Below are 26,011 nucleotides of genomic sequence, written 5' to 3' on the forward strand. Positions count from 1 at the left end.
ACCATATAATTGATAAATCTTCTTCCAAAAAAAGACAATCTCCTAAACAAATGGCTCTTGAGCTCAGTGAACGTTTTGTTTTTTTTTTTGTTTTTTGCCTTGAGCAAGATACCATCACCTCCTTTCTTGCTTCAAACATAGTTCTTTCTTTGGTGCTAAGGATTGAACCCAGCACCTTGCACATTCTAGGCACACCCTGTACCACTGAGCTCCATCCCTGAGCCCCTCATCTTTTATTTAAATCAGATTCATGCCCCATTATATTATAATTTAAGATGAGTTTTCCCTACTGCCTTCTCCCTTACTCTATTTTCCTCCTTTTCTTCATCCATCCTGATTTGCATATTGGACTAAGCAAGGGGCTGATATATGGAGTCCCTGGAGAAGTCTTTGACAAATGAGTCTGCCCATGCCCTCTTTGACTTGCCCAGGGTAGGGACCCAATGAAATGCTGAATTGATTTTAATTTGGTGCTTTTCAAACAGATCCACACACCCGGGGGCTGAAAGTAGCTCAGCAGAGGACTTGAAGGGGAGATGAATCAGCCTAAATTTCCCTTTGATCCATTTTCTCCCATAACCAGTGCTCAGCCCCAAAACAGAGCCACCCACAACACAGTTACCCTTAGCTCCCACCCACCCCACCCTCCCTTTCACACAAACACTAGGGGATAAAAAGCCCATGCTACATCAAGATGCATGATCTGTCAGAAGGCCGTTAGCGGAGGAGAGTGACAGCTCCCATCTTTCTCATTGCTTGCTGATGTGGAAAATCGTCATCTGGTAATGGAGAGAAATCAGCCACATACAGTATTTCCATCATCCAGGCACATGGCATGGGAAGCTGATTCAGAATCCATGGAACTTTGGAGCCAGTGGAAAGAGCACAGAAACAGGAATGATTGGCCTCAGAGTAGTAGATAGTGTTTGGAGAACCTCCTGGAATTATATATATTCCCAATTGTCCCATTTCCTGGAGAAGGACATGGGTACATTCATTCACCATGTATTTAAGTACCAGCCAGGCACACAGAATACCAAGATAAATAAACACAATCCCTGTCCCAAGAGAATTCACAGCCTAGGTAAGGAGACAGATGCTTGACAAGACACTTTAAAACAAAGCATTGAAGGTATGAACAAGGAACTGGAGAGCAGCAGAGGAGAGAGGACAGAGTTTGCAGGAGGGAGGGACTGCCAGCCCAAAGGATGACTCTGGGTGGTGCCATATGGATCAGGATGGGCAACCTATTTTAATAGGCACCCCCCAAATCAAATCTCGGTCCCTTAATACCCCATAGTTCAATGTCAGTTGGGCATTGGTGGGAGGGAAGCTAAGCTCCACGTAGTCTTCAGGGACCATGGCTGCTTCTTTCTCATGGCTCTATCACCCTGAGCCTCACTGCACCCTCTCTATCCAGCCAGTAGAAGAGGGAATATGGAGGGTACTGGAGGATTTAGAAACCAGGCCTGTGAGTGTGGGCATCCCTCCTGTCCATACTCCACTGCCCGGGACAGTTACCAGTTCCATCTAACTCCCAGGGAGACTGGGAAACTAAGTGTCCATGAAGCAAGAGACATTCTAAACTGAAGGGGCTGCATACCAAAGCTGTAGAAGCAACGTAAGTTTATAAAGAGGAAGAAAAATGGAAATGCACATGTTCAGAGTAAGTCTGATTTAGGGTGCTCAGAGATAAGCCAAAGTTCAGGTCAGAAGGGAAGATTGACATGGGGTCCCAACGGCCTCAGATTTGGACTTTACACTGTGGATAAGTAGATCTACCAAAGAGATTTAAGCAGAGGAAGGGAAGATTCACTGTCAGGTCACTGTGTGGCTAAGAGTGGACAATGGGTTGGAAGGAGAGAGAAGCTGGAGGCAGGGAACTCAATCTAGAGGATGATAAGACTGAATGAGAGTCCACAGACAAGAAATGGGTTGGAAAGGTGCCCTACACCCCCTAGGACAGAGTCTCTGAAATGAATAGCTCCTACTTTTTCAGCAGCGATGGCCCCTCTGAAGGACTCTTCCTGAGAGTTGGTTTGTCCTGTCTGCTTACTGGGGGGAGTCTGTCCTGGCCCTTTGCCTCTAGCTATTCAAAGGCCTGTTTTCTATCCATGACTACAAACATACTAATACTTACCCTAAAGGTGCACATGAAGAATCCCAAATGATTCTACCCCACTTAATCCCTGCTGTCAAGATTAAGTGGCCTTAAAAAAATTGAGAAAAACCTCAAACTTGGGAGTTGATAGCACCATCCTTCAGGATCACATCATCAAAAAGAAATATGCATGCCTCTGGTAAAAGTCTTCATGTCTCCAGAGAAGATTTATGCTCCCATATAATAGGAAAGATTTTGTCCTCTTAAATAACTATAATACCTGCTATAAGCACAAGACTATTCATCATTGTGACCACTCTCTATTGAAGCCACACAGTTAGAAGGCCTGAAGCCTGGTCAGAAACAACAAAATCTGCATAAAGGAGTTGCTGCATAAAAGAGGTGGCCCCTTGAGGGATGTATGGAATGCTTCAAAACAGAGGGCAAGTGGTTGTGCTAGCGGGGGTGACAGTGGGGAGAGGAGGAGCAGCTGCAGAGAGGAGGACTGGCACATTGACATATTATTATCTCTCTCTACCCTGTGCCAGTCCCTGAATTCCTTCTTCAGCCACATAGATGGCTCCATCACAATTTGAAAATCCCAGATCCTAAACCCCTAGGAGACAAAGGTTTCCCCAGGTCACTGATTCTGTCCCTCAACCTCCAGTCAAACCAGATGGCCTCCATCCATGCCTTACCTGTGTCAGGGCTGTTGTAGTTAAGCTAGGTGTCTGAGGTATTGTGCCAGGGCCCCATCTGCCATCAGACTGGATTGATCTCCCAGCCGACAATGTTCCAAATTCTGTTTCTCATGGAGATATGTGCAGATTGCAATACTGTCCCTGGAAAAATCCAGGGACATGCTCAAAGAAGCATAAATGGGAGCTTGGCAAGGGCCTCCACAGGAGAATGGGCAGTTTTGCTCATTTCCAAACAAACACCTGACTTGAACCTAAACTTGGATTTCAATTAAAAGGTCAATAATGTGTCCCTTCTTGCTCCTGGTTTGCATTCACTAGCTGGACCCACACCTCTAGTGATAGTCAGAATTGCTCTTTCTAAAGGAAAAGATGAGCAGGAAAAAACATGAGAGACCCTGAGTCTCAAAATTCCATCCATGAATGAATGGTCTCTATCGAGGTCATCATGAACAGAGCCAAAGAGTAGAGTGTCCTATTCTACAGGGTATCTCCAGATCCCTAAGAGAAGAAAAAAGTGTCAGCCTTTTACTTAATCCTAAAAGTGTACATAAATTGTAACTTAATTTCTATTAATTCTTCTAGACGTCTAAGAATTAGGCTTACATTATATTCATTCATCAGACTGACCAAGAATCTTCCCATCAAAAATCTTCAGAAGTCATCTGCTAGACAGATAAGTTTTGATAACAGAAATTTAAAGGTTTGTCCTCCCCCCCCCAACATATATATTTGAATTCTATAAGGTTCTTCAGAGTTTTGCCTTATTTTACCAAGAAAGTAAGAACATTATGACATTTTTTAGTATTCTTAAGTATCTAGACAGATGAGCTCTTGCTGCTCCCTAAGTCATGCTCTAAAAATTATTTACCAAGCCTGAGGTGGTTTTGACCCACAAACCCTAGATCTTATTCTGAGGACTTTCATGTGCAGGAATGCAGCACATCAAGGTCAGAGTCAAGTGCAAACAAAAACACAGGCCAAAACCATTGAATTCTTGTTGTTGCACTGGGCCTGGCCTGTGCCTTTTGCTTGGGAGTGAGAGAATAGATCTGTCCTCCATGACTCGCTGACCAGGTAAAGAGCCTTAATTATATGCTTGGCAGTCTGGCTTTCAGGGGACAAGCCTTTGTTTACCTTCTCGTTTCCAAGCTTCAAAGCAGTTGGTCCATCCATTATCTCCTGCCAATAACTTGAGAGATGATAACGGTATCTAATGTCAGATCAGTTATTATGTTAACAGAATCCTAACAAACACAGAATACACGCACACACACAGACATGCACTCCCCTTGCACATACACCAAACACAGGGGCAAGGAGAAACGAAGGGCCTCTTTCATGTCAGAAATGTTCAGAGTTAGAGTCTTGTATTTATTAGTATCTGCTAAAGTTAGCTGGGTCTGGCTAGAGTGGAAGATTGGTGTAGAATTTGCTCTGCTCAAAAGAGGCAGGAAAAAAAAAAAAGACACCTGCAACCCCCTGACGGAGGGCATCTGGTTGGCATGAAAAGTGGAGTCAGTGGTAGAAGGTCCTACCCTGCTTGACCTACGACTCCTTCTGCCCCTCTGCATTGATGAGAAAGTTAAGAGGTCGGTTGCCAAAAATCAGGCACTGACCCTAGTTTTCCATCAAAAAGATGTCAAGCTTTAACAAAAACTACAGCGCTTCTTTTTTAAATTAATTATTCTAAAGATATATATGACAGTAGAGTGTATTTCGGCATATTATACATACATAGAGTATAACTTCCTATTTTGTGGTTGTACATGATATGGAGTTTCACTGGTCATGTATTCATATATGAACATAGGAAATCATTCTCCTGTCTTTCCTATTCCCATCTCCCACTTCCCTTCATTCCCCTTTGTCTACTCCTGTAAACTTCTATTCTTCCCTCCCCCCACCCCTTACTGTGTGTTAGCTTCTGCATATCAGTTCAGCCTTTGGTTTTTTGGGATTGGCTTATTTCACTTAGTATAATAGTCTCCAGGTCCATCCATTTACCAGCAAAACTAACGTCATTCTTTTTTATGACTGAATAATAGTGCATTGTGTATATATACCCATTTTCTTTATCCATACATCTGTTTCTTAAACCTGGTAGAAGGAATAAAGTCATTTCTCTTAACTATAATTTCCATAATTCCTTAGTTGTCTTTTAATCCATTAAGTCATACCCCTTGATGGATTGAGCTGAGAGTACAGAAATGTGAGGTGAAAGACCCTCATCTCTATCTCCTAATAAGATGCTAGGGCTTGGGGTTTAAGCAGCCCTCCTGGGTTGCAGTGGAACTGATAGGAGTCTGAGAAACCCAGGCAGCCGACCTTCCAGGCTCCACTCAATGACCAGTCTGCAATTTGCCTCTCCCAGTTTCCCTGTTTGTGGAATAAAGATGTCATATCAGACAACTGCAAAATCCTTCCAGCTCTGGGTTTTGTTTCTACAGCTCTAAATTTATATACATTAGCTTTATCCCTAGGAGTCTGAATCAAGCCTGGATCATTGTAGTCTATCAGACCCGAGAAATTCAACCGATTCTATGATCCTGACATCCTCAGACTCTTGGAATTGTACTGGGTCTCAAGCAGGATGGCCTGCATCCTGAAAGCCAGCTTGTTTTTCCAAAGATCATGTGCACACCTATACATACACTGATCTCTCTGCACGGAAAGCCCAACCCTACCATCTGCCTTATGAACTGCTGCCCGCCTTCCAAACTCACCCTGGGCACCCCTCATCTTCTGCCTTCTCTACTCCTCCTGCCCAGCAGTGTTTCATTCCTTCATTAGTCCTCCCAGAACACCTATCCAATACCTGCAAACGAACACGTATTGCAGTGACCTATTGTATCTATTTATTGATTTATCTCATACCATCTGCTGTGTTGTGTAGGGATTTTTGTTTTCTCAGCACCACCCCAGAGCCTGGGGCATAGGCAGTTAGTGAATACTGGTTGCAAAAGGGGTGGGAAATTGGAAGGTAAGAATGAGGTCTTGGCTTGGAAGCCCTCAGAATCTCGCTGCTTGGAACAGATGATTTGGGCCTGCCTTGTCACTATGTTAGATCTAAAACCAGATTGGGCCAGTTCTAGTCCAGCAGAGGCTATCTAATGAAGCAGACCTGTAAATTAAATTTCCATCTTCTATTCCTTGTCAACGTTTCTTTTCACTTCTAGGGTGGGACGGGACTCTTCAACCGTGTTTTTCTTTGTGCACTCTTCTCTACTCCCCTTTCTTCAAATATGTTTGGGGAAGTGTTGGAAATGCTCTTCATTTTGTTCTATCTCACGAAAGCCAGCTAGCCAACTAAGAAGAGCTGTCAGGAAACGGTTAAGAGAACACCAAGAATAAATTCCTAGTTGGTTCTTCAGGACTGGAAAGCTGAATACATTTAAGCCTTGAAAAGGTCAGTTCCCTTCAAAGGGGGCAGAGGTTTGATTTCATCCATTATGTGGTCTTCGCATAGTGCTCATTTCATTCACTGGCTGCGATGGAGACTTATGGAGTAAATGTTATCACAAGCTGAGACTTAATGAGATCTCAACTGTATCTCCTGGATGTAGTGGAAAGCAACCATTTTGGTAATAAATAGAGAACAGCATCTAATTTGTAAATTCCTCTTTCCGTTGCTAAGTTTAATCAGATCAGTGAAACTGAAGGGAATTGTTGATAACCAAAAATTATTTTCCATGTCTTAATCTGGCCAGGAAATATTACTCCTAATGGAAATGGCATGTTGCTCTGGCAGTGGTCCGGGATGACATTTGTCATTAGACTAACCCAATTGTTGCATATTGAAAAATATGTTCAGACCATAATCTATTAAAAACCAAACTGGAACTGAGGCCTCATATTACTTTGTTACTGGTGTCCCTTGTTCATAGAAGCAAAAACTTTCCAGTTAAAATATACAGCCGTGGCCAGCCTATGTTTCAGCTTGACCCCAGTGAATCATCAAAGCAAGGCCAGGTGGGCCACCATGGAGCACAGATTATGGTCATAAATAACTTTTGCTGACATGGCAGAGGGCTGATTAAGAGAACCCACACTATCCCTGGGGGTCCTTGGTTTAGGTTAAGGTTAAAAGAAGAATTCAAGAGGCACAATAGGGAGGTTAATGCAGCTGTCTTTTTTTTTTTTTTTTTTCTGGTTCTGCTACATATTTTTTCATGATCAACCAAAGTGAAAGATTTTTTTACAAATTATCTTCTCACAGCTATTAAAGCATTTCCAGGACAAGGACTATGTCATGGGTAAGTTGCTGTTAGCACACAGTAGGGACAGCATGAATAGTTCACTTTGAGAAAGCCGACAGTGATGAACACATCTGGGAAGCCAGTGGCCCCAAAGGGAACATCACTAACTGTGGCATCATTAGAGGTTGGCCCTGAGACACATTTGTCATCACCAGTAAGTTTTCAGACTCCCACTGACCTTTGAGATACAAAGCAGGTGATCCTGAGCTGCTCCTCTTTGACCCACATTTTGCTTTTATGTTGTCCAATAAATATACTGTGTCCAGGCATTGCACACACATGCACGCACACACACACATGCATGCACACACACATATGCACGCACACATACACACTGAGCATTGTTGTTGAAGATTATGCACAACAGCAACAATTAATTAAGCACCTCATTTTGGGAATACTATCTTTACTCCTCACTTAACCTTCTCAGATTGGTACCATTATTTCCATTTTTAGATTACAAAAGCACAGCACAGTGACTCCCAACATCAAGTCTATCCACAAGACACTAATTTTAAAAAACCTATAAATAAATTGCAGAAAGATCAGTAGAGGGAGGGGTAAAGGGGGAGGGAGGGAGAAGGAGAAGTGCTCAGGACTCAATTAGAGCAAATTATATTCCACACTTTTGTGATTATGCTAAAATGTATCTTAATGTTATGTATAACTAGAAAGAATCCATAAAAAAAGAAGGAAGAAAGAAAGAAAGGAAAGGTTTAGGTCATTTATCCAAGGCCAGATGACTAATAGAGGCTTCCACAAGCTCGCCTGCAGGCACACCAAGTCTGCCTCCAGAATCTACCCTCAGTCTCTTTTCAGGTGGGAAAGAGAACACGGTCACCCTGCAGAATGAGGAGGCTTGTGGTGGGAAGAGGAACAGTGAAAAGAAGCTCTAGAAAGGAAGTCAGGGGGTCTGGTTCCTAGTCCCAGTTAAGAACACAAACTAGCTCTTGACCTCAGACAACCCTTCACTGACCTGTAAAAATAACACCTAAAGAATCTCTAATTTTCTATAAATTTTTAACCTTCTCTTGGAGTTTCATCTAGGGAGAGGATGGCCTCATTTTTTTTAAAGCATTAGTTTTTTTTTTGTTTATTTGTTTGTTTTGTCTTGTTTTTAGTTGTAGATGGACACAATCGCTTTATTTTATTTATTGTTATGTGGTGCTGAGGTTTGCACCCAGTGCCCTCACATGCTAGGCATGCACTCTGCCACTGAGCTGCAGCCCCAGCCCCAGCCCCAGATGTCCTCATTTTGTAGACAGTAGCTCCTCCCCCCTCCTTGATAGAGCAGTAGATGGCTGCAAAAGGGGAAATGGCTGCTGCTTAGAAGCTTAGGACAGCTGCCCCCAGCACACAGCAGCTGACTTCTATCTTGGAGGCTCCTCCTCTTCTGCTCTTTTCTGAGAGCGAATATCCTGATCACTGTTGTCTCTGCCTTGAAAGTGTCAAAAGGAAGTTATCTCAGTGCTGAAATGCCCCAGAGGTTTCCTCTGCCTCTCCCACACCCCCTGTAAGCATCAGACTCCTCAATAACCTCTGCAGTATGGAGTCTCGCTCCACCCTCTTGTCAGACACCCTCCATGGTAGACACATGCCTTGCCATTTCACAAGAAACCCCTTTGATCTTGACATTTCTTCACTTTTTGGAAAAGACTTTGTCCTCGGGATCTGACACCTGCAGCTATTTAACTTCAGCACACGGGTCTAAAATGTCCATGGGTGCATTGGCATCCTCCCAGTGGCGCTGTTAATTATCCTTGCATGGTTAATTACTCACGCTAATTGCTTTGCTGTCTCGGCTCTCCCTCCTGCCTCATGTTTCCATTGGAGGTGGTGCTTTTCAAAGCTTTTCCCACCTCTTCTTCCTGGGTCCTCCCAGTAACCCTAGGAGCTGTAAAACAGCGCATCTTCCTAAACAGTGGGCGTGTCCTGAGGAGAAGACCAACTCTGCACTCCTGGCTCTGGAGTGAGGTACTAGCAGACCTCTTTGCTTGCCTCTCTTCTTGCCTGCCTCTCTTCTTCTCTGCCTTTCCACGCCCTGTCCCTGCAGCACCTCTCTCCTCTGCATGGCTGACAACCATACTTGGTCACTCCCATCCACCAGGGGGGTCCATTCTCCCCTACTCACACACACAGTGTAATTGAGATCAGATAAAAAAAAAAAACAGACATAGTGGTGTGCTCCTGTTGTCCCAGCTAGTCAGGAGAATGAAGCAGGAGGATCACTTGAGCCCAGGAATTAGAGACCAGCCTGGGCAACACAGCAAGACCCTGTCTCTTTAAGGAAAAAAAAAAGTCTCCTTTCTGCTTGCTCCAAACAAATAAGGCCAGTTTCCATTTTCGCCAAATATCCAGGTAGTTATCACCACTGCAATGCAGAAGGCAAAGGCAGAAGACTTGCTTGAGTCCACCCAGGGTACCCAGGCTCCGGCTGTAGAGCCAGCCGCACCTGCACGTTGTACTGACCACACAGCCGGCCTTTATGAATCCCAAGGCACCTCAGCCAGCATCTCTGGGTCTTTTCCTTCATGCTGGGGTTCCTGGACCCTGAGCCTGCAGCACCAATCCTTATCTAAGTCTCGGAGGAAGAATAGCCAGGTTGGACCTGCCCTTCAAAGGCATTTTCTGGATCATTAGCATTCCCACACCCTGCTGTGCCTTCAGGCCTTTTGCCTGTTGAAGACACTGGTCCCTGTTCTCAGGGTTTCAAACACCATTTCTGTCTTCTAAGGGAAGAACAATTGGCCCCTCCAGCAAGCTCAGCTCCCCAGGGAAATCACAGGAGATTAGGGCAAAGAGGAAAAAGGATGAAGGGTGAGTGAGGCCTTTGATTCAGATTCAGCCTTTAGCAGAAGAATCCAGAGGGAGAGTCTGGGCCAAAGAACCACAAGAGTAGCTCTGACCAGCCTGAAAACCCATCTCTCCTTCCATGTCGTGGGGTCAGTTTTCCCTTCTCTGTGTTTGGCTGAGCTGCTGCGGGCTTGGACAGCCGCTGCCCACCAGTAGCCACATCTCCACTCTTACCTGAAATAGCAGAGGAGGCAGGAAGGAGCTCGCACACCTAGTCCCAGCTCTGAAGGAACAGTGAATGAATGAACAGTGCTGCCCTGGCCCTGTCTCAGACACACTCCTGTGTACCCCTCTCCAAGAGTGAAGAAGGGAAAACACGACAGCTGAATTTGGTGTGTGTACACTGTGGTACTAGCCAATGTAGTGCCCTGGCTCCTGGGCCTCCAGCCGAAGTTACAGGTCACACTCCCAGCCTGGACCATTTCCTACTGAGCCAACCAGGAGTTCAGCCTATGGCAGCCACTCGAAGCCCGTGCTCTATGAAATTTCAAATGGAAAGAGCAGAGGAGAGGAGACCAGGCCAGGTGGAGTCAGCGAGGCAGGGCTTGGGTAGCCTGGACTCTTCCTTGACCTTGGGGAGTGAGTGTCAAAGGTGCAGTGCAGTTGGCTCAGGAAACACCAAGGAGCAAAGAACAGAGAGGGTCTATGCAAGTCCCTGCCCAGTTTGGCTTATCCAAAGCCTCAGTTTCCCCATCTCCTGTTGTGGATGAATACACCATCCCTGTATCCTCAGGTTATCGTGAGCACCAAATGAAGCAATATCATGCCATTACTTCAATGCCACATGCTTCTGTATTTGTTTTATAATGAGCAGAAAAAGAACTGTGTGTCTCCCAGAGCCCTAATGGGCATGGCACAAATAGTGAATGTCTTAGGAGAAAGTAAATCCCGTGATGCTGTGTGAGTCAGGAAGGCTTCCTGAAGGCTGCAGGGCTGGGTGGGAAAGAAGGGTCTTGTGAATGTGCAGGAGCAGAAGGGGTTTCAAGAGCGTGCAGAGGGCAAAGACTCCTAGGAGGTGCACAGCCCCTAGCAAGCACGCTACAGGTGTTTGGCTGTCCATCAAAGGGTGTCAGAGCAGGCTGAGCTGCACATGGCATAGTCTGCAAGCTGAGAGTACAGGGCCCGGTGCCTGGATCAGAAGGCAAATGCTGAAAGATGGAAAAATGAAACTAGATGGATAGAGTGAGGCCACATGACAAAGAGCCTTGGGAGGCAGCCTGAAGATTCTTCATGGCAAGTGACAATGAAGTGATTGATGAAGTCGCTTTTCTCTCTGTGCCCATCGCTCCATCTCCGCTTCCCCTCAAATAATCAACAACTTGGTGTTTCAACAAAGCATGGCGCACCTTTCTTGTAAGGCTCAATTTATTTTTTCTCAGGCAAAAGAAATCTTAGGAATCTCCCCTTCGAGCCCCCCAGCAGATGCGGATCCAGGCTTTGCTGGAAAAACCTCAATAATGAGCACTACCTCACTTCTTCTGGCAGCAGGGCCATGTGGGAAATTTTACTGTCATTAGGGCAAAATCTTCCCCCAGGTCTCCTTCCTGGTGCATTTGCCTTGTGGCAGGCGCTGTCTTCCTCCTGTGGGAGAAGACTTTAGATAGTGGAAGAGGGTGATGAGGCCTCCTAGCATAGCTTTTCTAAATTCAACCTGTCAGCTTTCTTCCCCTGTTCTCTGTAAGTCATAGAACATGGTCCTTCACCATCTGAGATCTCCCTTTGGCTGCTGCCCACCTTTAAGTGTGGTCCTGAGCCCTGAGCCTCTGTCTTAATCCTGACTGGTCCAGAGGAGAGAGAAACTTGGCCTCCCTGGTTCTTTGTCCAACGCAAAGAACTGCTGCTTGGTGAATGATGTGGGCAATTACAGTAGCCAGACAGACCAAGGCCACCATCCACAGCCCCGCAAGGAGGACAAAACAACCTCAGAAGTCCAGCAAGTTGGGAGATTAATTAAAGGATTTACCCAGAAGGGGGCAGGCTGATTGATACTCTGACAGCTGCCCTTAAACTCATTCATGAAATTATGGAGCTGAAGAGGCACCATGGGGTTGGGATGGGAACTAAAATGACTCATTTCACATAAATTCCATTAATGGAGGCAGCCTAGAAATTTAAGGCAGCAATTTACTTGCTTGCTGAACGGAAAGACAAGACTCAGACCCTTCTGGAGAAGTATTGCTCCTTGCTCAAGATGGCTCACCCTCTGTGGGTCCCTGCATCCTTCAGGCTAGTGCTGGGCCCCTGTGGCAACTCCTTGCAGGAAATCTGACCTGGATCAAAATTATCCTGAGTAGCAGAAAGCAGTGAAGGGGGAGACAGAGCCAAGAGAAGAGAAACTGAGAGTGAATCATGAGCTCTATAAAACTGTCGTAAACAAAGAAAGGATACAAAGTTCAGAGCTTATCCACAATGGAACTTTTGGATTCCAGACAAAGGAGGAAGCATAGGGTCTGTGCTGGGCTATAATGCCTTTCTGACCAAGATGGGCTTTCTGTGACGTGAGTCATTGGCACATGAAAAGGGGAGGCAGCACTGGATGGCAGGAAGAGGTTGTCTACCCGTGTCTCTGGGCAATTCACTAACCCTCTCTGGGCTTTGACATTCTTACCTATAAAACGAAAGGCTGGCCTACCATCTTACAGACCTCTTCTGAGTCTGTGCTGCAGATCTGATTAAGAGCTCCACTTTTTATTGGGGAAACTGAGACACAGAGGTAAGAAGTATCAAGACTACATAGCTCCAAAATGGAAGAGACAGGATTCAAACTCAGACCACCTAGCTCAGAATCCATGCTCCTAAGTATGCTGCTCTGCTTCCTGCTCTCCCTGTCTTCCCAGGATTGTTAGCAGGGAGGCGGGGGGCAGGAGGGTTAAATAAGGACATCTTTCCAGGACTGCCACCTCCACTCTCTGCCCTTCTCCTCTTAGTGACCCAAGCACATTCTCAGGTCTCTTTCATTCTCTTCCTCTCTTGTGTGATTAGGAAAGGGCTTTATAAATTTATCTAATATGTACAGGGACTGAAAGGATAGACTTGGCATCAGGTCTACCTGGGTTCAAATCCTGGATCTTGTTAGCTGCTTGTTTTGAATAAGTGACTGAATTCTCTAAGCCTCAATTTCATCATCATAAAATTGACACATATAATATGTCCCTCATGGGGTTAAGTCAGTTAATGTATGTAAATTACATGAAAGATAGCTGACACATGTAGTAAATGATCAAAAACAAAACTACTATTAATATTAATAATATTGTTATTAAGGTAGAAATGACAGATAATGCTGTTGTAATACTCTGAGGAGATAAGATTTTAAAATGACTGGGCTAGACTGGAGAGGGATTAGGGACACACATCATCCTGTGGGTGACCATCTGCTAAACCTTGGGAGCTAGAATAATATCCCCTCTCCAATCTAAAAGTGGTAATATGCCTAAAGAATTGGGCTTTTAAAGGAGTCCTGAACAGAGAGGCCACCACAGCCCGTGACCATAAGATCCCTGTCTCGTCCCCAATGGTTGCATGTGAGGTGTGCTTTCCCTTTGGGCTGTCTAACTCCCCCATGCGATCAGACGTCCTGAGCGCCTGCACGTGTTCCATGCTGCCCTGTCACCCCTAGTGAAGATGGGTAGGGAAAAGAAGGTGAGGGGTGTGCCAGAGTCCAGAAGTCTGTTGGATGCTGCCCAACTCGTCCCTGGCTCTTCTCACCTCTCCTGGCTTTCCCTCAGCCCCCTGGATTAACGGAAGTGGCCTGACCCCATGGGACCATAATGGTGGAGAGAAATTTTCTGCTTGGGAGCACTGGATGTTTATGGCCTGCTGAGTTCACAACGACCCTTGTTTTCTTCTTTGGATTATGGCTGCAGATCAAGGGCAGGCATTTATGCCTCCTCCCAGTTTATAGCAGTAATAATGATTATTACACTGGCACATCATGCTTATATTGTGCCTTTTTAATAAGGCCACTTTGTTTGGCTTCTTAATATTTAATCCTTTTTTATATTTACTTTCTGATGGCTTAAAATCAACCCAGTTTTAATTGCTTATGTGGAGGAGGCCAAGCTGGGCTGGGCTGACAGGAAGTTGTTGAGAAGGTTCTGGAAGCAGGTGGTACCTTTCTCTGTGACCTTTCCACTCAGGCAGACTTTTGTGCCTGGGTACCCCTTTGTTCTCTCTCTTCTTTTTCTCTCTCACTGTCTCTTTCCTATTTTTCTACAATCTAGTTTTCTTCTCTCTCTCTCTCTCTCTCTTACGTTCCCTCAGAAGAGACCTTCCTTATCTAGCTTGGTTCAGCCAGGCAAGAGCAAAGAAAATGAGACCCCAAATTATGCTATTCGTCAAAGCTTAGGAGCTATTGAGAGTCAGAGGCAAGAAAAGAACCATTGTGGTACTTCCTTGACTCACAGCACCAGGGAGATTCCTGAGATTTCTAAGATTCTGGGGTGGTCAAAACCTGTGAAGGACTCCTTCACTGTCACTGTCACTGTGGCCATCTGTTTGATCAATCACACTGAAGAAAAATAGTGAGGAATAATTTCCCATGTTGTTTTTTCTGCAAGGGAAAAGTAAATCAGAAGGAACATGTCTTAGGTCCTCCCAAAAGAGCAGTAACTACAATTGGAATGTCTGATTCCACCTGCCATGGGGTGAGGCAGCCCTGTTGTAGTACCTGTGTCACCAGTTCTTATCAATCTTGCCCCTTGGACATGGACTTGAGCAAAGCTATTCCAGAGGTTGCCTAACATGGCCAGGAGAGCCCTGGACCCAGAATTAGATATTCTCTACCACATACTAGATCTAACCTTAAGCACCTAACTTCAAGTTGGTGGTGAATGAGAATAATGACATATGCCTTCCTGCTCCAGAAGGACCATTCTGTCAGGGTCCTCACGAGAACAGAGGGTACTGTTAAACTGGATGAGTTAGGAGGATTAGATAAAGTTGCAGGCAGGGTTTGAGGAAGTCAGGGAGGGACAGTGCAGCACCCTGTTGTAGCAACTATGGGAGCTGTTACCACCACAGGCCTGAAGGTCCAAAGAGAGGGAGCATTTTTCAGAGTCAGAAGGCAGCTTTGGGAGAGGGCCATGTGACCGGACTCGTGGCCTTTGGCAGCAAGATGCAGCCAATCTACGCCAACCCTACATGCAGGAGCCAGGGGTGAGTGCCCAGCATCCCTTTCTCAGGCCCATCCATTGGCCAACCCAGCAGGAGACCCAGTTAAGGAGAATTCCTTGATGCAGTTTACAGAGGTCAAATCCAGGGTACAGGGCATGGTTTGGAAGGATGGAGAACAATACAAGATATATAGGGAACATATTAAAATTCCATGGAGATGTAAGGTGTTGTGACTGTAGTTTCTCAGGATCAGAAAAGGAGCCCACAGAATTCTAAGGTAGTCTGTGGCCTTGGAAAATTAAAATTCAGTCAGGGAGACAAATCTAATTCTGTGAAATAAAACAAACTTTAAGAAAAAAGTTTAAATTTAGTTTTAATATTAGCAAATGTTTATATACTAGCCATTTTACAAATTTATTTTTACAAATATTATTCCACTTAACCCTTACCCAAAGCTCTTGGAGTAAATAATATCATTGTCTCCTTTTTATAGATGAGAGAACTTGGGTTCAGAAAGATTAAGTCACTTACCCAGTCACTTGGCTGGGAGAGACTGGATCTAAAACTTGATTCCAGGTTTTTGCTTAAACTTCTCAGATGCCCAAGAATGGGTCCTAATTAGAATAAGATATATCCCATGCTTATGTAATTTTATCAAAATGGCTTCTACTGTCACGTGTAACTAAAAAAAAAAAAAAGTAAATAAAACCATAAAAATTCTCAGATCCCAGTGTTTCAGGAGATCAGAAGAGGGGACGTAGTGGGCAATGGAGGGTTCTGGAAGCTGCTACAGACTAGAACTAGGGCCTCCAGGAACGGATGAGATTTGAATAGATCAGGGATTAGCCAACTCTTTCTATGAAGGGTCAGGCAGTAAACATTTTTAGGCTTTTTCAGTTCCCACAGTTTAGTTCTTTCCTGCAGCTCTGCAGCTCTGCAGCTCTGGTCTGTAGAATGGAAGTTTGCTGACTCCTGCTAGGTGAGAGGAGGGGGTCAGGCACTCCAGGGAGAAGACACGGTATATGACACCATGTGAACAAAAGCCCAGAGTTGGAATAAAGATGGTACAGTCAAGGGACAATGAGGAGTGCAGCCTGATTGGCTGGAGAGTTTCTGCAGGAAGCAACAGGAAATGAGGGTGGAGAGATAACACTTTAATCCCCTGGGGCTGCCTAATACAGTGCCACAGACTTCAGCAACAGACAACGATTTTCTCACAGTCCTAGAGCCAGAAGTCTGAGATCAAGGTGCAAGTGAGGTTGGTTCCTCATGAGCCGTGAGGCAAGGATCAGTTCTAGGCCTGTGTGCTCTTGGCTTAAAGATGGCTGTCTTCTCCCGAGTCTTCATGAGGTCTTCCCTAGGTATGTGTCTGTGTCCAAATTTCTTCTTATAAGGATGCCAATTATATTAGATTGGAGCCCACTCTTGAGACCTCAGTGTAGTTTAATTACTTCTTTAAGACCCTATCTCCAAATACAGTCACATTCCAAAGTACAGGGCTTTAGGATGTGTGAATTCTGGGAGACATAATTCAATCTATAACAGACAGGATGGCCAAACTATAGGGAATTTTGGATTTCAGATTACAGTGAGTGAGGCAGGAAATTGGATTTCTTTTGCTTGATTATAATTCTGATTAGTACTTTGAGAAAACAAACACTAGTTATATACTCATATCATAAAAGGGGCATCTGCCCAAGTAAACAGGCCAGGTTCCATCAGAAGAGCATGGGAGCCTCGGCAATAGGGTCCCAGAAGGCTGGCTGTCCCAGGACTCAGCCTTGGCTCCTTATAGCATCTACCACACACCACGGATGTTCAGGTTGGGTGAGAAACGCCTTCAGCTTCCACTCCAGCTGCTGCTAGGGGTGCCTGGTCCTGATGCCTCAACCCCCTCCCAACAGGGGAGCTAAAAGGTGGACAGTAGTGGATGTTCTCTGAGCTTGGGTAACAGGCTACCAGCTGTTGTGAATAATGAAAACTGGGCATTTCTCTTAGCAAATATCCAGCTATTCCTACCAGCTGCCACATAAGGTCTTCCCAATGCCCCATCCCTGGGACAAAGCCAGAGCTGTTTTGGGTAACCAGAGTTTTCAGAACGAGGCAGATTTCACCACCTCTCCTCAAATTCATCCCTCCTTTTCCCACATGTAATTTTGCTGTGATGCCTCTCCAGGAGTCAGGATCCAGAAAGACAGGGCAGGCGCATATTTCAGATGCAGATGGTTCTCCACATATTTCCCTCCAGCTTCCAGGAAGGGAAGGAAGGGAGAAAGGGAGAGAAAAGGGAGGATTGCCTAGAAGATTTTGTTTGCTATTTCCTTTGTGATTTATTGCCAGGTAATCTTAGTGGCTTTTTTCTTCTTTATCAAAACACAAATTGCTCTCTCAAAACGCTTACTAAAACCCCTTCCAGAGTCATTTTTTATTCACACGGATGGGTTTGGTCATTTTGGACACACACCTTATGTCATGTGGTCATCGTGGGAGCTAAGTGAGACCTGATTCCTTTTTAAGGAAAATATAGGGGTTGATGTCCTGGCCCAGCCTGGAGCAGAGCCACCACAAGGAGATTTATTTTAGGTAATTGAAGGAGTTGTCCAGAGTCAGTCATTAGTTTTATAGAGAGTTCAGTTCCTACAGGGGAAAATAAGGATGGTGTGTTGTGAGCCTCTTTATCTGGTGACCACAGCTGCAGACATCCAGGCCAACTGGGCTGCCTAAATATCATCTGGTGTTTCATGGGAGATTCCCTCAATCAGGTGTATAAACCCTCAGGAGTTACAAACCCAGACATACCAAGGAATGCCAAACTTGACCGTGCCTAGAGCTAATGCTCCTTCCCCAAATCACAGGTTCATCTGTGTGGTTTCTAGTGTCAGGGGATCAGTATGCACACAACTGTTTTCCAAGCAGACCAGGGAGAGATGATAGCTGTGCACCCCTATTTCTATACATATAGCCTTACTAAGTACCACTTAAGCAGGAGTGGCCACCAAAAGTAGATGTTTCGGGAGAGGGAGGGAATGATTAATTCAAGGATGTAATTGATTTTGGGCAAGATGGAGTTTCTGCTGGGCATGGTTGCTCCCTGCAACTAGAAAAGCTGAGGCAGGAGGATCCCTTGAGTCCAGGAGTTTGGGGTCAGCCTGGGCAACATAGAAAAACCTTATTTGTTAAATGAAAAGGAAAGAAAGAAAAAGAAAAAAGATGGAGTCTATACATCTCTTTTAGCCATTGATGATATTACTAAAAATGCAATGTTGAGAAGCCAAGGGACATGACAGCCCAGAAACCCACATTTGGTCCATAGTACCTGGTACCAGTGAAATAAGAAAGTCGGAAACAATCTTTCTCTTTGCTTCTCTTTCTTGCAGCCAAAGAACTTCACAACAAAAACTGAGTTATGCATAAACATGCTAACACCAAGCATTATAAGTTTTTGACAAAATAATTTTGACCATAATTATATAATTTTCTCTTTTAAAGCCCAGTATTAAGATGTAAAAAAATGAAAATCATTCTTCTCTTAGGCAAAGTTCCATTAATATTGTAAATGTCTTCAAATATTAGTTACTAATAGACAGAATAAATAAAATACTGTATTACCCTATGGCAGACTTTTAAAAGTAAATAAAAGTAGACACAAAAGGTAATTTAGCTACTCTATATTAAAGTAGACTCTCAGATTAACTCCCTTTAAAAGAAAACAAAAAACGAAATGCATTGCTCATTCAAAAGGAGTGTAAAATGGGGCTGGGACATAGCTCAGTAGCAAAGCATTTGCCTCACATTCACAAGCTTTGGGTTCGATCCCCAGTTCCAAAAAAAAAGAAAGAAAGAAATGCATAAAATGAATATATATTGCTCAAAGAACAATAAAAATAAAATTTGTGAAAAGAAATATAAACAAATACATATATGTTTTTGGATGTGATCAGAGTAAGTCAATTGATGATCTTCACTGAAGAGAACACAATGATTTAACTGGATGAAGGGGAAAGTAAGTCAACAGGTCGTTTTTCCACCTGTAAGTGGCACATCCAGCTGTGGGTGGTTAGGGAGCCCTGGAGTGCACTACAGGTGGGAGTTTCATGACATGGTCCCACGTGGAGGAGAATACAGAAGACTGGCCAGTGGGTGTGGGTGAAGGTGGAGGCCAGTGCTTCAGTTTGCTGTTAACGGTTTCCCTACTTGAGCCTGTGAGAGGGGCACCCCCCTAAGCAGGCAGCAGGGATGATTTGCAGTCCCCTCCCGGGAAGTCCTCACATCGGGGTCACTCATTAGATGTACCCATGCAGACTGAAGCCAAAGTAGATATGAAGGATAGCATTGGTTTTACTCATAGCTCACCATTTGTTTTGTGTTGTTAATTTATGTGATTTGGGGTTTTGGTTCTATTTTGCCATATTTTCTTATATGTTTTGGTCTATTACTTTTATTTATATATGTGTTTATTTATTTTTGGTTAATTTTTGGAGATGAAAATGGATGCTCTATGTGGAAGCTGAGTTCCTGTTTCTTTCTTTTGCCCATGGCTGACTGCATGTTCTCTATTGATGTCTTGTTCCTGGTTCTTGACACTGACCATCTTGTCTGTGAAAGGAGGCACTCCAGCGGGCTTGCTTGATCAGAAGAAAGGGAAGTTTGCTTGGTTTAGTCACTCCACAGAAACCCATGGTAATGTGCCCCTGTGCTCTTTGTGTGTGTATGTGTTGGTCCACACCAGACAGGATGGGAGGGTGTTTCTCTTGATGGCTTGTGATGTGGTAGTTGTGTATGTGCGCACATGTGTATATGTATTTGTGTGTATGTGTTTGTACATACGTATGTTTTTGTGAGGGGATGGGAACTTGTTCATCTCAAAGCCACTGGCTCATCACCTCTTCCTGTGTCTAAAGTCAGCAGACACCCAGCAGCAGCTACTCCTGGGTGGAGCCAGCCCTTCCTTTGGATAGTGTCAGCTAAGATCAAGGCCACTGCAAATGCAAAACTGATACTGGTGCAGGCAGTGCCTTGATTTGGAAAATGATATACTTACTCCTAAGACCCAGGACTGCCTACTACTACTGTTGTCTTTCCAAGCCTCGCACCACCATTGTCACACTCCACATGTACATAAGGGCTTCTCTGGGAGTCAGGTGCCCCGCAGTCAGGTGTCTTTCCACACACAGCTTAGTCCTCCCAACAATGATGCCTGGAGTGTTAAAGGAGCCTGTGGTTAGAGATGGATGGACATAAATGCATAGAAAGACTCGAGGTTCCTCAATTTTATGACTTCTTCCTTAGCATGGACCAAGCAAGGACTTTAGAAAGCTCTGAAGGTCTGTCTTCCAAGCTCCCAGTGGTAAAACCAGACTCAAGGTCTGCTTCCACCAGCTCCCTCTGATCTGGAGCTATAAAGTGAATGTAAATGCTTTACAACTCAGCACTACTGTGGCGCCATTCCCTGCTGTAGGATGTAGAGCAGGGGGTTGGTCAACACCAGGAAAATCAAGATGAGCATGATATGGGGGCCTGACACCTGTGCTCTGGTCCCAGTCCTGTCCCAAACACACCATGTGACCCTGGACATCACATTCCTCCTCTAGGCCTCATGTGCCTCTCCTGTTAAATGAGGGGATGTGTTAGAGCTAAAAACACAACCTGGATTTCTTTTTACCCAACTTTATTGAAAGGGAGTCCTAGGTTGGAGATGTCTTTTCTACCTGACAGTCAAGCATATGGCAAGTCATGGACTTTATGTTTGTATCTTCCAATGTTCTTGAAATGAGTCTCTTCTCACCCACTTGGCTTGTCTTCATCCAAAAGAAAAGAAACCGAGGAAAGTCAAGGCCTGATAGTATTATCTATATAACCACCAGAAGTCATTTCCTGATCTGTGGCAGCCCTGTGGAGACTTGTCACCCAATGTCACACCCTCACTAATTGCAGATTCTGTGGCTGATGAGGGCTAGTGATTTTCTCACCAGATGAGAAAATCTGGAAGAGCTGAACCAGCTATCCTAAAGAACTAGCATTGCCTAAATTAAGAATCTTATGTCATATTAAAAAGGTGACAGAAGATGCCAGAATTCTTTGAGTCAAACTTTAATGTAGAATAATAAACAACAATAAAAGAAATGGCTTCTTCTAAGCTGCCAAGGTTGGCTCTTGTGGAATTAGATGGTTTAACCTGTTGGAATGGGGATGTCAGGATTACTGGAAGCAGGGTTGGGGGTTGGTATCCCTGCAGATTGTCCTCAGGCCATACTTAAACTTAATTCTGTGGGTTTCACACTCCAGCACCTCCATTCCTAATGTCTATGATGCTAGTGTGAGTCTCAGTACATGACTCTGGTAGTGCCAATCCACTTACAGTTTGCCATTTCAGGTACCATCCTGAGTGTCATGGACTCAGGATCAGCGTGCACTGCCAGAATAAGGAAGTCCTCAGATCTATCTGGTAGTTCCTGCAGCATCAAAAATGTCCTTTCTACAAATAAAAGCTGGACCCCGATCTTGAGAATGGAGCCCCTTAGAATTGATGGGTGGAAAGGAGGGAGGAAAAAGTCTTTTCATGAAAACTCCTCTTTATGGCGAATATCAGATGCAAATGGAAAGCTTCCACAGCTATTCTGGGGCCGCAGGTTTGAGGGTAGAGAAGATTCAGTGGCTGACCAGATGTGTCTTCTAGGGTAAAATGATCTGTTTGCCAGATTCCCTCCCACATTCCCACTAGTTAACTGTGTCCTCGGCAGCAAGATATTCCCTAGACAAGCAGCAGGTAATCAGTCAAGGAAACTCCTGAAGCTGGCCTGGATCCCACAGAGGGGCCAGCAGATGGCTCAGGCGCCTTCCTCCCAGCCAGGATTGTGTGTCACACACTAATGCTCTTCTGTTCCCTTTTCTTTTCCCACCCCCAATGCCTTGCCCTGTGTCCTTTGGCTCTTGCAGTGAGCATGCCCACAAGTGAGACTGAGTCTGTCAACACCGAAAATGTGGCTGGAGGTGACATCGAAGGAGAAAACTGCGGGGCCAGGCTGGCGTGAGTAGGCACGGCGCACCCAGGCACTTGGGGATTTTCCTGGGGTGCGGGCAGGAAGACGGCTCCTAAAGTCAGGATGGGTAGGCTCATCACTGGAGGGGCAGAGACTAGAACATGAACCTCAGGTGACAGCCTGTATGGAGAGAAGAGGGCCCTGGGGTGGAGTATAGCCCCAGACATGGATGGGAATGAGTCCAAAAATTGAAGTCTTCAGCTCAGCTCTTCTGTGAGGGGTTGACTCTCAGATTTTGAGCCCAACTCATCTTTTCAGAGAAATACAGAATAGGGAGGGAGCAAACAGACTTTGCTTCTCTCCATTTCCTCTCATAACCTTACACACAAGAGATGGTAGTTTAGGTTCCCTGGGACCCACGCTTCTATTCTAATAAATGTGGCCTGGAAGAAATACAAACAAGGAAGAAACTATCCCACTACATGATATATTTTGGGTCCTCATGGACAATGCTAAGTTATCCTTCTAATGAAGGGAATCAAGTGCCTGAAGCACCACCTTGAATAAGTAAGAGCTCACTTGTGTTTAGCCTTATGTTGGCCGCCTCCAACAAAAGTCAGTGCTTAGATGTTTCCCTACCTGCTTTCTGAGTCAAATCCCAATCGCTGGCTTCTGGGAGCTGACTTTGACCCAGAACTGGGCCAGGTGTGATGGAGCAGCTCTAGGGGCATTGCTCATTTCTGGATTATCATAATCTTAAAAGTAGAAACCAGTCATTCATGTTCAATGTCCTCCCCAACCAAAAAAAAAAAGAGGGGGGGGAATGGTTTAATTGCTAAAAACAAGCAAACAAAAACCTCCTTTGTTTTAATTACCAGTACCTCGGAAGTCCAAGTGAAAATTGAAAACATGTCATCAGGTAGTCATATTGACCTTGAGCATGAGGCCTCTGAGACCATTTAGGCATCCCCCTCTTTGGGAGATAGAGACTGTTCTTCTTGTTACCTTGTAATATAAGAGCTGTAAACTCATGGTGGTCAATGGAAAGAACTGCAAACAGAAGGCTCTGAGAAGGACCAGTCCCAAATAAGATGTCTTTCTAAATTGCTGCATCAGCAGAATAGCACCTTCCTCTCTGGCCTGACTCAGTAGCTGGGACAAACCCTAGTCCTTTTTAAAAGGTGAGCTGCAGGTGACCCTGATCACAACAACTCAGTCTTGAGAATGGCCTTCAAGCCAAAGATAGAGAAGGGAAAATGAGGTTGAGGACCAGACCAGCTGTACAGCCTGTTTTCAGGGTGCATGGAGCTTCGGTAACGCTCATCTGACAGTGGCACCGGGGAGTCTGCATTGCAGATTTCTCAGCATTGTTGGGAAGCCATTATTGTCAAAATGTTGTTAAAATACGATGCTAATTACATTTTTAAAGCAGCAGTCCAAGCCTTTTTCCTCTTCTCTTCATTTGGAATCATACAAAATGAGCCCTTGAGTTTTTGGAAGTGGGCCCCAGACAGCAACACTGGAGAAAGGCTTTGAATCCATAAATTCCAGACCTTTCTGTTATCTGGACACCAAGAGAAGGATTGGAGAGAAAATGATCTAGGACCCTGCAACTCTGGCATTTGGGCATGGCCCGTTGCAGACCAGGAGGAACCAGGAACCTGTCACTGGGAAGTCACTTACAGTTCATTTTAGGAGCATGTGAGGCTCTGTTGGAAGGAGAACATGATTTATCCCCCGTAGAAGGAGGCTGGCAATCTCTAATCTATCTGTCATATCTTTGGAGAATACACTCGGCAGTCTTCAAGAGTTCTATAGAAATGGTTGCTGCTATTCCTGTGCATGTCCACATTGAGGCATCTACTCTGTGCATACAAAATACCCAAGCACAGTGCCAGAATTATAATATGCACTTAATAGATTATGGTCTTTCCTCATCTCTCTGCCTCCCCACCCCACCCCACCACAGTCAATGTTGGGATAAGACTCTGCCAATGTTTCTTATGGGAGAAATAATATGAGAACAGTAGGAGCCTGAAGAGACAGCAAGAGCCCAGCATTTTTAAAGCTAAGTCTCTTATAATAAGATGAGGTAAGATGAGGCCTGGGTAAAGGTGGTTCCTATGGGGGCCAGAGGGCCGGAGAGAATCTGATACTTTGTTGGGGAGGGGCCAGTTGAACAAAGGAGATGATGAAGAGAATGGGGCCATCAAAGTTTGAAAAGAAAAATGGATCTGCTGGTATCACATAGACAGTAGGATAAGGAGATCCACAGCTCAGCTCTGAGCAGAGCTGGAGGCACACATCTGAAGTTATCAGTGTAGAACTAGCAGTGAGGTAACAGCATAAGGGTTCACAAAAGAATAGAAAGCAGGAGGCCAAGGGCTGAATCTTGGGGAACACAGAATAGGAAGAAGAAAACAAAATGGACATTTCTGTGGTAGAACAGACAACAGCATTGGCCTGGGAACTGAGGGAAGAGGAATTTGAGGACCCATTTGGATTTGAGCTATTTGAATCTCTATCTGACAGTGTACCCAGCCTACTGCTGGGCAATGGTGATCTGTAACCATAGAAAAAACTGAAGCCACCTCAGTGGAGCTGACAATCTAGTGTATAAAGGACACTCAATAAATAAATGAGTGATTCTAAATTGGGATAGACATGAAGAAGGAAAAGTAAAAGTAATGCAGGTTCAATAACAAAGGGTCCTGATTTAGAGTAGAGAGTTAGGAAATATTTTTTGAATAATTAAAATTTAAATTGAGACTGGAAGGGTGAACATAAAGAGTAGGGACTAGTAGTATTTCAATCAGGCATGTTCCCAGGTCCTTGGGCATAGTGATTGCATATGTGGGAGGACAGAAGACGATAAGGCACGAGATAGGGCAGGGGAGAATAGGACCCTTAATGAGTTTGGTTATTGCCAAAAAAGTGTGAGAAGTCATTGAAAGGTTTTAGGAATGTGAAGCTGGGTAAGGAGGTTAATTTGGTTGGCTCTGTATTCTTGACATTTCACTTCAGTGTTAGGAAAAGAATAGGAGGAATTGACATGTGAGTGAAGTGGTCATGTCTACACAGGTTCCAGCATATGGTGGCTCGGGCCAGATGTGGAGATGCAAACAGAGGTGGATGGTCAGGGTGGTCAGCATGTCCTGGAGCTCTGCTCTCTGGGGTTTGAGGGTGCACTGATGGTGGGAGTTGGTCTTGGGGAAAGAGGGGTAGAAATGTGCCAGCATGGAGCACCCACTCAAAAAGTGAGACCACCGAAGGGGGAGAGGAGGCTGCGATGGAAAGTGGAGGGCTGACTTTGTCATCGTTGGGGCCATCTTTGAGACGAAGAAGCCACTGGAAAGGAAAAGACTAAAGAAGCTGGAGAGGAAATGAGCACTTATAGAAGAAATTTCTTAAGAAGAGGGGAGGGTTGACTTCAAGATGCAGGTGGAGATGCTGAATGCGCACAGAGGGAGGTACCCTACCTGGCATCTCGAGTCCTGGCATCTAGTCCCCATCAGCCACTAGAGAGCAGCCTTGTTGCCTTAGCTAAAGTGCTCTGCTCTGAGTCTCAGCACCTTCTTCTAGAAACAGAGGGCTGGATGGACCATTACTCTCAGCAAAGCCAGAAGGGGCTGACACCACATACAGGGGCCACTTTCATTTCTTTGACAAATTGGGGTCCTCTGTCAAATCTCACATGAGTAAATTTACACAGATAAGAAATCACACGCCAAAGGTCCGCGTGATACCAGAGATTCCTTCCAGCTCTCAAAGCCTAAGGTTCTATGAAGAATATAGAATCAGAAGCAGGCTGTGATGAAGAGGGTTGGTGAGGGGGCACTACACCAAATATCTCCATCATCTCATCACATAGTGATGTGTTGTAGGACCTTGAAGGACAGTGCAGGAGGTTCAAACTTGTGAATCATCGAGGGATGACTAAGAGATTACTGAGTGACGCCAAAGCTCTGGTGAAGACCAACATCATCAATATGGAGTCAGCTTCAC

General features: G+C 44.9%; 1 protein-coding gene across 19 annotated transcripts in view; it reads left to right on the forward strand.

Moving 5' to 3' along the window:
* The window catches only part of Cacna1c (calcium voltage-gated channel subunit alpha1 C), a 617,874-nt gene that overhangs the window by 460,464 nt on the left and 131,399 nt on the right, over positions 1-26,011 (forward strand). For all 19 annotated transcript variants that reach the window (XM_027951043.2, XM_027951042.2, XM_027951019.2 and 16 more), the window contains exon 10: positions 21,963-22,053. In XM_027951043.2, coding sequence (XP_027806844.1) covers positions 21,963-22,053 — 91 coding nt within the window. The remainder of the gene's footprint in view (positions 1-21,962; positions 22,054-26,011) is intronic.

Source organism: Marmota flaviventris, chromosome 3, assembly GCF_047511675.1.
Source record: "Marmota flaviventris isolate mMarFla1 chromosome 3, mMarFla1.hap1, whole genome shotgun sequence".
Taxonomy (NCBI): domain Eukaryota; kingdom Metazoa; phylum Chordata; class Mammalia; order Rodentia; family Sciuridae; genus Marmota; species Marmota flaviventris.